Here is a 12,305-nt window from a genome sequence, read left to right as displayed (position 1 = left end):
CTGAGTGAGATAAGCCCTTTCTGCCTCAGCAATAACCCAACTAAAACAAATTGGTACTAGGAGTGGGGTACACTAAAAACCCGCCCAGTTTGTTTTTGGGAGGACTGTGGAAGAACTTAGGAACCCTGGGCAAAAAAGCAATTGAGAGCTCAGTGGGCTATTCTGTAGGAGCTTGGAAGATGAGAACGTTGAAAGCAGACAACCGAAGCCTGGCTTCCTAAATCCCAGAGGGAAGCAAAGACTCTACTGGCCCTTTTGTGTGAAGAATCTGTAGTGTCTAGTCAACTGGAGCTGAAGAATTGGCTGTGATTAACAAGAGACCAGAACTACTAAAGTAAAACCTCTGCTCTCCCAGGACAGTTGATGCTGGTGCTGAAGAATCAGCTGTGATTAACAGACTAGCATCACTGAGGTGAAGTAAATCTTCTGGAAATGTTTCCTTGGGGTCAGCATACAGAAGCTGTGTTTCAGAACCAGCCAAGGTTGTGCATCCTGCTGGTAGCCAAACTTGGTAGTTTAAAGTCACCTGGGTTTTGAAGGCATGAGAGGGTCATGGAGAACAGTTGCGGCTTGGCATTGGATAGTAGAGCTGGAACCCCTGACAGGAGCCCACAAGTGTCTGCTCAGTTGCAGCAGGGGACTGCAGAGTTTTGGAGCTGACAGCACCGTGGAATAACCGCCAAGGACAGCGGCAGTGGAGCAGTGCAGCAGTGGAGCCAGCCGTACAAGAGAACAAGCTGTGTGGGCTGCAGAGGACAGCCAGAGAAGGACCCAGCCTCTGGGCCACTTTGGAGGAGCCCAGAAGACAGTGAATCTTAGACACTGGACACTGAATTACTTATACTGTTGGCACTTTGGTTTTGCTTTGCTCAGACTGTGACTGTGCCCTGGTTCTCCCCTCTTGAAGAAAGTATTTAAATTTATTGTTTGATTTGACAGGAAACTACAACAGAAAGACCTTCAATTTTAAGAGACTGCCCATTTTAAAGACACTTAATTTTAAAAAAAGATTTATTTTTATGTTGTTTTGCATGCATGTGTGTCTGACTGAGAGTGGCAGATCCCCTGGAATTACATGTAGTTGTGAACTGCCACGTGGGTGCTAGAAATTGAACCAGGGACCTTTGGAAAAGCAGCCAGTGCTCTTAAGCTCTGAGCCATCTCTCCAGCCCCCAAAGACTGAATTTTTAAATGTTTGAATTTTTAGAGACAGTGGGACTTTTAAAATTTGGAATGTTTATATTGTAATGCTATTGATGTCTATCTACTGTTGGTGGAAAACGAGAAAAGAAAGATTATGGCTTAACAATGATATATTTGTGTGGCAAGCCAACAAGGGGTTGGGTAGTTTTATGTCAACTTGACACAAGCCAGAGTTACTTAAAAGGAGGAATCTCAATTAACAAAGCACCCCCATGAGAACACCACTGAGCTAAATCCCCAACCCCGCCAAACTTTTTTTTAAAAAAAACTGACTTAAATACAACAACAAAGCTAATAAATCAGGAAAAAGTAAATCTAAATATTAAGCAATACTTTCCCAAGCTGGAGACTCTACAGCTAGATCATACTGAGGGGTCAAAGTAATTAGAAACTGAGTAATGAAATTTCACGTTTGAATCTTGTATCAGAAAACTTAAATTCCAAATGAATATTTATAGCCCCAAACTATTTTCCCAAAGTATTAAACCTTAAAGGTATTGGTCAAAAAGAAAATATACTTTTTAATTAGAGTAAACTACTGGGGGAAACTACAGTGTCTACATGGTCCTCATGAATTAACCAGAAGTAAAGCAATAGCAATTCAGTCCTGCTATGTAAATGAGCTCTTCCCATCTAACACACTAAGTGCCCCTATCAGATTACCTTATTCTCATGCACGCTGACAACTCACCAAACACCCAGGAATGCTCACTCTACTCACCTAGGCGTTAGAATGACTAAATCTCACTCTACTCACCTAGGCATTATAATGACGTCTTTAACTCTAAGTTTTACCTCATTATTCTAAGTCAAGAATACTCTGTACCAATTCTCGTCTCTTCTTTATCTCATTTGAAATAGATTCACTAAACTTAATACTTAGTTGATAACATTTAATCAAACTTCACTGTATGTCTATGAACTAGTGCACATGGAAATGTAAGTGAACATGTGTAAGTTCTTATCTCTGAGAAACATAAATTGATTTAAGTCTGTCAATTACTAACTGCTTATAAACCAGCATACAATGAACACAAGAGTCCCCTTTAAAGACTTGAATCATTTCTAAATGGCAGAAGATAGTGAGAAATTAGAAAGAGTTTTATAAAATGTTTTCTTGAAAGTCTCTCTAAATGACAAATTTCTTAAAAACTATAACTATAATAAAAATAAATATCCCGAAACATTGAGCTTAAGTACGTATACAGTTATATAATGAATTAGGCTTTCTTTTCTCACAGCTTAGTGCTGTAGATTAAAAAACTGTTCAAAGGAAACAAATTAAAGCTAGAGCCTACAAGATCTAAAACAAATCCTGGCTGAATTGGATGGCAAGAGGCATAAGCAATTATTTCGAGTAGTCTGTCGTATGAACTATCTATATTATTTCCTAGTCTGTGACTTCACACAAGAAAATTAAGATTACAATCCAGGGGAGCTCAAAATAGGTGTGCACACACATATACAGTATACACACATTCAAGTATCTTTTTCTGTTCAGTGCTGGATAGAGTCCATGGCCTTGCACATGCTATATAAGTGCTTTTCCACTGAACTATACCCCAGGCTCACCTCCAATGGTTTTACGAGTTACCTTGTGAAAAGTTTGGTGACACGGCTTGGCTGACAGCAAATGCACTGTTAGACTTAGGTGGCGTCTGTAACTGCTGTGGAGGAGGCTGTGCAGTCAAAGTTGCAGAACTCCTGGGCAACACTACTACATTAGACTGACTGACAGTTGGTCCCAAGGCTGTTGGGTCAGTCATACAGGTAGCTATCAGAATGTTACTTGAATTGCCAAATGCCGTGCTTGTAGCAGGCATCAACTGTATGAATCCTCCGTCCTTAGGAACACATGGTGCAACATTGGCTGAAAAAGCAATGCCATCTTCATTCTGAGTGCTGTTTACCGTGGATTCCTCAGGTTTGAGCACTAAAAGGTTCTGCTCCATGGAGCCAGAATCACCTACTTCAACAGATACAACAGCACTTGCAGTTTCTTCTGAAGATAGGCATGTAACGAATTCTGCATTTTTGGCGGGAGATTTAGAAGACAGAATTATCGTTGGTAAGTTTTCTCCACTGATACTAGACACAGCACTGTTAAGCTCTGCATCTGAGGAAACAAATGGATCGTCACTAATGATGATTTTGAGAGAGACAATGCTTGACGCATCTACCTCTGTTGGGTCGCTAGCTTTGCCATCAGTGTTTTGGGTCTCAGCAGAGACTCCCACCGAACCACCAGAACATCCACCAGATTCTGAAGAAAGTGAATGATTATTTTTTACAGGATTACCTTCTCCAGGAACCAGTGCAACTTCTTCACAGCCATTATGTCCACTCAAAGAGAGAAAAATAGTATCTCCATCTTTCACAGAAGGAGGCTCTTGAGTGTTCTCAGACTGAAGTGGCTCTGTCTCGCTTCCCATAGGATTTAAGTCAACAGCAGCTGAATCATTAGGTAGCTGTTTATCTGAAGGGGATGTTTCTTCAATACTAATTTCTATTTTTTCAGCCACATTTACACCTAAACCTTCAATAATCACAGGAGATGTTCTGCTTTGCAGTGGAGAATTATCTTGGCAATCTGGTTGTGTCTGGGCTGCAACTGGTGATTTACTGTTAGTTTCATCTTTACTGTTGTGAGTGTCACTAGAATCTGGTGACTCAGAAGCATGAGAATTAGTTTTTACTTTTATTATATTATTAGAATTTTCACAAAATTGACTTTTAGATGGCTTTCCAGTTAGTGGAGTACTTTGGGACAAAAGCTGGGAATTTTTTCCCGAGAGAATTAAGTTTTTGTCATTGGTCTCACCACCAAGAGATACAAATGAAGTGACTGGCACGCGGGGCTGATCAGGCTGATACTGAGACTGATTCAGATCTGGAGACAGAGAGCTCTTTTCACGCACAGCCGCTTCAGCTTCAGTGGGCATCTGACGGGTGTATAGCTCAGAACAATGTTCATTACATTCAGGAGCGCTTCCTCTTTGGTTAAAATCACTCAAGTTAGACACAGACTCAAAGGTAATGTCAAGGGCACACTTCTGTTCAGCAGGTACAGCTGCTTTTTGAATGTCAGCGCTTATTTGGGAGAAGTTTCCCTGGGACTCCTGTGGAAGAACGTCATGGTTGTTGCCACTCTTCAGATCACTTAACACTACATCTTCGTTTTGATAGGATGTACAAAATGGAGGCTGACCAGATTGCCCATCTGTAAAACACCAGTGTGATGGAAAGTTGAGTATGCTTAGCTTCTGAAGCAGTCACGTTTCCTGAACAACCCACTTTGCCAAGGATGTACCAATCTTTGGCATACCTTCTAAGACTGATGTACAATTACTTCTCATTCTCTGGGTATCAAAAAAAATCTAATTACTTTTCTAATTGCAGACAGTTTTGTAAACAACTGTCAAATTGTTTCCCAGGTTTCTAGGATAACAGATGCCACAGAGAAGGAAAACGTAGAACTTTAAGAATATCCAATACTTACCAAGGGACAAAATGTCCTAAGCTCTAACCACTAGTGGAAATAGTGTTGTCTCCCTCTCTAGACCTTGTCCTCTCTCTTCCTTTTTTGATGTTTGTAAGACAGGTCTCACTGTGTGTGGAGCCCACAATGGCCTTGGGCCTGCAGTGATCCTCTTGCTTCAGCCTCCTGGCTGATTGGATTTTCAATTTTGCCACATCTACTGACCTTCTTTTGCCTGATATATTTTTTTTTGTGGTGAGATGAGACCAAGATCATTTTACACAATTAACACGATTTTGTGTATACTTTAACATTTGACATATTTACTGAGTACAACCATATACATGGCTGTAGAATGCAAATTGAATGAGTCACTCAATGAACTTGTAGAAATTAAGACAGCTAAAAAAGAAAATACAGAACTGAAAACTGTGATAAGGTACAGTGAAAACTGTAATAGTTTATAAAAAAGAAAGGCCACTGGGAGATAAAATAAAAACTTTATAAAGGAGGTACCACATGAAGTTATGTAAGAGGAAACGATGTAGCATCCCCATAGTGAATTTTATAGCAATCACAATGCAGATAACCTGACAATACAAAAAAAAACATAAAGAAAAAAAAATCAAGAAAAATGTCTGCAACTATCGTAACTAGTAAAGATCATACTGTGTATGGAGCCCACTTGGTTCTATACTCAGGGAGAGATTAGTGTGAAAATTATATGAAGGCACACAGCTACAGGGTAAGTGATGTTTTTAAAAATGCAATGCTAGAGACAAAATTAAGGGCTATGTTACATAAGCACTTGCCCTCTGAAATCCATTCTCAGCCTGGAGGGAAACTCATAATACACTGGCAAGACTTTCAGAGGAAGTAGAATTATGAGTTCTCTTTTGTTTACGATGAAGCTTAAGTGAAGGATAATCTTCTAGATGTGAACAAACAAGCAAACACATGCTCAATTATAGTTCAGCCTAAGAAATGGAGGGTTGAGCTTTGTTATTAACAATGAATTCAAACAAAGATACCCGGAACTAGGTTTTGAAGACAAGATGTGAAAACACTGGAAGCCATTAGGCATTTAAAAGCAGGTAAGGAATTACGAGGTGATGCACACCTCTACTCCCAGCACTCAGGAGGCAGAGGCAGCTGGATCTCTGAGTCTGAGGCCATCCTGGTCTACAAAGTCAAGTCAAGGACAGCCAAGGATACACAGAGAAACCCTGTCTCAAAAAACAATCAATCAATCAAAACAGGTAAGGAGAAATGACCAGATATGGCTTGCAGACTGACTAAATAAATGGAAGTGATACCAAAAAGGCATAAAGTTTACCAAAGTATGAGAAGCGAAGATGACAGCTACCTCTGAAGAACAGAGACACAGGGTACAGTGTGGAGGTTACTGGGGGTCTCTTTCCTGTGCTTTCCTTTTCTTCCTTGAGAGGTGATTCCAAGGGAATTCTTTATTTGATTTTATAACAGAGAACTATATACATTATTATGTATTTTTCCACATTTGTGTTATATTTAACAGTAAGATTTTAGAAACTCATTCTATATTTTAAATCTTTTGATACTGACTGACTCTTCCTTTTCTTTAATTCACAAAGTGCTTACTATATATGGACTAACTATGCTACATTGGTACTCCATGAGAGACGGAACTGCAAAGCTATGAATAAAGAGATTACCAAGACTATCAACATACTGTGTAACTTCCCAGAAACAAACGTTGAAAGTCACTCAACTCAGAATGCTGGAAAAACTCTAATACATCAGGACTTAGATTTTGTGAACTAATGAAATTAGTACTAATGTACTAATAGGTACAGACTTACCCATTTGGCCAATACTACTTACTACTAGATTGTATGTCTACTGCTCTATGAAAGAATGAATATGAAATATTAATTTTTAATCAAATTACTAGAGATTTGGCAATAATTTTCTCAATGGACATAAAAGTCTAAGAATAAAAATGACCTACAATAATTTAAATAACTTCTAATTTAAACAATATTTTGTTTTCTTTTTTAAATTTTGAGACTAATTTTAACATTTTGGAAGAATCTTACCTGATTCTTCTGTTTCAAAAGAACTTTTAATTGTTAGATTAGTTTCTTCAGGTATGACTATATTAGGATTAGTCTCCACTGACTGACTAGAGACACTTTGTGATATGTTTTTATTGTTCTTTGTTTTACCTGTTAAAAAGATAATAGAAAAATAATTAAATAACCATACCAGGAAAAAAAGCACAAATATTGCCACTTTAAATACATGTTAAAACTTTTATTTCAATCACATATTTTTTTTTCCAGATAGGGTCTCAGGTAGCCCAGGCTGACCTTGAACTCACTATGTAGTCAAGGATGGCCCTGGTATTTCTGCCTCTCCCTCCACATCCCTGAGGATTATTGTAGGTTGCCCCCCACCTACTAAACAATGTTAGTAGCTCCTTTATATGCCACTTACAAACACAAATCCAAGGACTGCTCACCAAATTGTCTTCTTTTTTGATTTTGCTATGCTGCCTTAGAAGCTACTTTTGAAGTTCTTACATCAACTGACCCTCTTGCCTCAGCCTTTTGACTAAGACAATGGGCACATGACATAACACCTGATTGTTAATGTTAAATGTTTATTAAACTCTTCTGAAAGGCCTAAGAATCTTAGAAAACGCTGGTACTATTGGCTATTCTGACTGTAATTCTGAATACTTTGCATTTTGGGGATTCATTTATATTTACCTGTTCTATAACAGGCTCACCACAGCTCATGTTGACTGTCAAAATACTCAAAAAAAAAAAAAAAACCAAAAGCAAAACCCAAACCCCAAAAAGAAAAAAAAAACCTCTACTTTTGTATTTGAACTTCCTAAGTAAAAATAAAATAAAGACCCCTCTCCCATGTCCGTCATTTGCTATAAGGAAATAGGCAGTTTGTCAGAAGCCCTGGGTGATGTTACTTAATACTGAGTTAGTTACTCAAGTCAGTAGAGAAAAATTTATCTCCTTGTTAACTCAATGCACAATACTTACCATAGTCAAATAGATCAAAGAGTGCCTGAAAGGCTGGGTCTGATTCTGTCTGCTCCAGTATATCTTGAATTGCTTCTTCAGACATGTGGATTTCACTCTGTAGATTAATGAAGGCATGAAAAAAATAGAATTAGTATGGGTTTAATACAAGAGAAATTATTCACATTTGTCATTGTTGACATTTACATGTAAATATTTCCCTAGGAGACATTTTCTTCTGATTGTAATGCCAGGCTTATTTATTTAAAGAGACTAATTCCCGGGTTAGAGAATTACAAACTAGCAAATGAGGAGGGCGAGGAGAAGAGCGATCGGACTCTACTCCAAAGAGACAGTGTGGCAGAACAATATCCCACAGCAGAGGGGTGGTCAGGTAATTGTTAGGTGCGAAGAAACAGATGGTGACAGAGTAAAAAGGAATGAGCACATGCTCCAGCCCAAAGATGAAGCCAAGTCAGGAGTGAAAAAGAAACCAGCAATCCTACACATCCACAAGACAAGACCAGTTTTCAAAAGCCTCAAAGGCATGGCGGTTTCGGTGAGATAGTAAGTGCTCCCTTGTGCCAGCAGGCTGGTAGGAAAGGCGGCCTGCTGTCACCTGCTGTGCTTTGGAGGGTTATAGTAGACACTATACTAAGATGAGGTATCCCGAGACCAGAAACAAGAGATAATCACAAGTCAGGGATCCCAGAATCAACTTCCCACATATGAAGGGTGAGAGACCGTGAAAGGAGTTCTAGGAATAATGAAGATGAAGAAATGTTGAAAATTGCTGAGCTTAGACAGTGAAGGATAGGAGATATAAAAAAAAAAGTTGAAGCAACTCTTTAAAAAATCTACCTTTTTAAAATCTATTCCATTTAATCTATGAGTACAGAGGTTCAGGGTGGGAATCTCTTGGGAACTTCTATATCTTATGGTTTATGCTGATCCTAATACATCCTGGTTAAGTGTTTTCTATCTGGCAGCTGTCTTTAATTCAGCTTTACTTGTCTCTCAGTCTGCAGGTTGCTAAGGTTTTCCTACTCTGAGTTCATATACTCTAGAGTAGCCAATGGTGTATACAGTACAGTTGTCAATAGTCCTAAACTGTTTCTTCTCTGGCTAGGCAAGTCCATCATCTGTAACTCCAGAGCTGAGCTCTCTAGAGCCATCTATCTGCTGTAAGTTCACTGCTGTAAGAGCTGAGAAGCCTGAAGTTTCGGCAAATTAGGACAAGTCCATTGCCACATCCCTTTGGCAAGGTATTTAATGTCTACAGAGTTTTCAAAGTATGGAGACAGGTGCAGTTAGACTACTCTCAGTCTGTGTTTGTTTCCCCCAATCCCAACAGACGCCAAGATATCTGCTGGCTTAAACATTGTATTCACTATTCAAATGTGTTCAGAAACAGATTACATCTGTGATGAATGAACAGTCTATTTTAATTACTTTAAATTAGATTGTATACATGTAATTTTTTGGCAATGATTTTAAAATAAAACCAAAATACCACTGCATTCTAATTATACTTCCCTCACACTCTCTCACACACTTATATCCCCACACACATCTACCCATACCGGAAGTCCTAGGAGTTCATCAATTGACGTTTCTGGCTCTGTCAGGCTGCTTTCTGTCTGTTTAGGTACTTGAGCAATATTACTATCACTGTAACACAGAAGAAAAATCAAGAAAACAGTTAGTGCAGTTGGGTCATTAGGTAAAAACAATCAGATTTGAATCAGATAGCTCACCTAGTCAAAAACTTATTTATGTTTTCTGCTAGTTTTTCTTGAAGAGATTTGTTGCTTAATATTTTCTCTCTTGCATTTTCAATAACCATTTGCTGAAAAAGAAATCAAGACTAGTAAAAGATAGGAAAGAATATTACATCAATCACGGAAAACTAAACCAAACCCAAATCAACACCTTTGTCCCAGCAATTTGTGGAGCTGAGATAAAATTATAAGCTGAAGTCAGGAGTTTAAGTTCAATCTGGACTACACGACACGACCTCAACTCTAAATGAATAATTAAAAAAAGTCACAAAACAAAATCAATAGCAGGGGCTGGTTTTGATAATCATCAGTGCAAAGAAACCAAGTTCTGGGGCCTCCATCTTCATTCGGGCCTGAACAAAGTACTTTGCAATTCAGAAATATCACAGGTCTTTCACCAACTTAGTTTTCACACCATCCATACACTTTTTATTGTACTACGTCACACAAGGTCTTCAATTATCTGATCCAGGTAAAATGTTCAACTAAATTGCAGGAACTCGCAATCACAAATAATTTTTACTTGGTTCATTTACCACACGTGTGTTCTCTAACTGCTACTTTTCAATTACAATTCCCTACTCAACAGGCAATCTGCTGCTCTCATATTCATACCAAACATATAAATACACTTAGCTTGAATACATACATCAGTGTTTTCAAGTTTGAGAACATTTCGAACTCACATTTTAGGAAGGTCACTTACCTTTTCTACTGCAAATGCATTTGGATCCTGAAGATTCCTTGATGAATGTGCTCCAGATGACGTGAGACTCTTCTTTTGTGATTCACTGAAATAAAACCATAAACCTTGCCTTTTAGTACCTGTTTAACAGATCGATGATATATATACAAATTTTGAGATCATCATGTAGCAGACACATTTTTTTCTCTTTCCATAAGAACAAAGACAGAAGAGCAGAAAAGCATTCCCAGACATGGATTCAGATGTAATGAATCTGACTTCTGTTAAAGAACAACAAACTAAAAAGATGAAGAGGAAAGAAAAAAAAGAAAATGTATGAAAAAAACAAAACAAAAACCAAGTTCCCCCCACAAAAAACACAAAAATTCCCTGTGTGTTCTTACGTGTATAAATTTTGTACTTCTATCCCTTTTCCTTCTTTATTTAGTGGTAATGAGAATTTATTCCAGGACCTCATCCATGCTGGGCACGTGTTTCCCCAGCTACATTCCACGCTCTACCACCAGTCTAACGATGGAAGCAAATCCCCTGGACTAGTGGGTTTATGAACAAAGTTTTAAATATGCATGAACTTTATAATGTAAGTTCAAAGCTTCTAAAATGTTATTACGAATGTTTATTATTTTATATGGTTTAAAAGTTACACAGCTTTGTAATATAGGAGGCTTTTAACTAAAGGAAGCTGACAATAAAGTCATTCTTGAATTGAGAAGTTAAAAACTCTAATCAGAAAAAGAAAAAACTATTGGTGGCAGATGAAGAATCAGAGAAAAACCATTTAGAACTCTGACCTCTGGTATTTTTTAAAAATACAGGCTGAAGCAGACCAGAAAAAATATACATATGAAAATACAATACAAAAGCAGGCCATCATGATTTACCTCCTTATGTTCTTTTGTACCATAAAACTAACATTACATTCATTTAAGAAAACACTACAAATAAGTTAAGATCCTTCATAGGCTGTACCACGATTGTGCACACCACTACAGAAAGTTAGTGAACAGTAAGCAATATTAAAAGACACAACTCAAATTCAGTGAACCACAATACTGGAAAAGATGCATTTTGGAATGAATAGTCTCAAGAACTTAATCTAGTCTTATTAATTTTTTTTACAATGTAAATATACACTAAGTTATTTTTTGCCTATTTTTTTAAAGATTTATCTATTTATTTTATATGAGTACACTGTAGCTGTCTTCAGACACACCAGAAGAGGGCATCAGATCCCATTACAGATGGTTGTGAGTCAGCATATGGTTGCTGGGAATTGAACTCAGGACCTCGGGAAGAGCACTTAGTGCTCTTAACCGCTGAGCCATCTCTCCACCCCCTATTGTCTGTTTTTAAGTGGCTACTGGCCATGTGCTGATTATATAAAGTAATTACCTTTTACGTCTACCAGGAGACATTAAACTGGTTTGAGTTTTCCTTTCCTGAGGACCAGGAATGATATTCAAAGATTCTCCAGCTGTATCTTAAGAAAACACAGTAAGTCAAAGAAATACAAATTTTATAAACTTTGAATGAGATGACAAACATTAGATACTATTATTGAATATTAAAATTCAGAAAACATTTTCTGAGTACCACTCAGAGCAAGGCATATACAAGATAATAAAACAAATGCAGTCCAGTCCCTACACACTTACGGTTGACACTTGTCACAATACAAAGGAAACAAAAAGAAAAATATAGAAAGAATCAACTGAATGCTCCTAGTATAGAACAGGATTTGGAGAAAGACAGAAATGAGCAATCTTTTTGTTGTTGTTATTTTTCAAGGCAGGGTTTCTCTGTGTAGCCTCAGCTAGAACTCTCTGTAGACCTTGCTGGCCTCAAACTCAAAGACCTACATACTTCAGTCTCCCCATTGCTGGGATTAAAGGCGACCCCATTATGCCTGAAACGAGCAATCTTAATGGGTGGCAAAATTACTCGACTAAGAAATAAAAAGATGAACCCTGATTTCTAATCCCAAAGCAAGTATTAAACCAGCTTCCTACTTCTTGCTATGCTGTTTTCACTTTGATAAGTATATATACAACAAGCATGGTCTGGACTAGAACATAATTTCTAACTATTTCTACATCTGAGACTCAGCTGAGAAT

At 37.9% G+C, this 12,305-nt stretch overlaps 1 protein-coding gene across 2 annotated transcripts in view; it reads right to left on the bottom strand.

The window, feature by feature from the left end:
• LOC116906548 (protein NPAT) overlaps positions 1 to 12,305 on the bottom strand; it is a 36,632-nt gene that overhangs the window by 9,061 nt on the left and 15,266 nt on the right. For both annotated transcript variants that reach the window (XM_032909259.1, XM_032909258.1), the window contains exons 7-13: positions 11,584 to 11,671; positions 10,192 to 10,276; positions 9,462 to 9,553; positions 9,288 to 9,375; positions 7,726 to 7,822; positions 6,760 to 6,888; positions 2,798 to 4,423 (exon numbers count right to left, since the gene is read on the bottom strand). In XM_032909259.1, the coding sequence (XP_032765150.1) occupies positions 2,798 to 4,423; positions 6,760 to 6,888; positions 7,726 to 7,822; positions 9,288 to 9,375; positions 9,462 to 9,553; positions 10,192 to 10,276; positions 11,584 to 11,671 (2,205 nt within the window). The remainder of the gene's footprint in view (positions 1 to 2,797; positions 4,424 to 6,759; positions 6,889 to 7,725; positions 7,823 to 9,287; positions 9,376 to 9,461; positions 9,554 to 10,191; positions 10,277 to 11,583; positions 11,672 to 12,305) is intronic.

Source organism: Rattus rattus, chromosome 8 (genome assembly GCF_011064425.1).
Source record: "Rattus rattus isolate New Zealand chromosome 8, Rrattus_CSIRO_v1, whole genome shotgun sequence".
Lineage (NCBI taxonomy): Eukaryota > Metazoa > Chordata > Mammalia > Rodentia > Muridae > Rattus > Rattus rattus.
Note: the sequence above shows the minus strand (reverse complement) of the source record. Positions and strands in the feature narration are given on the sequence as shown.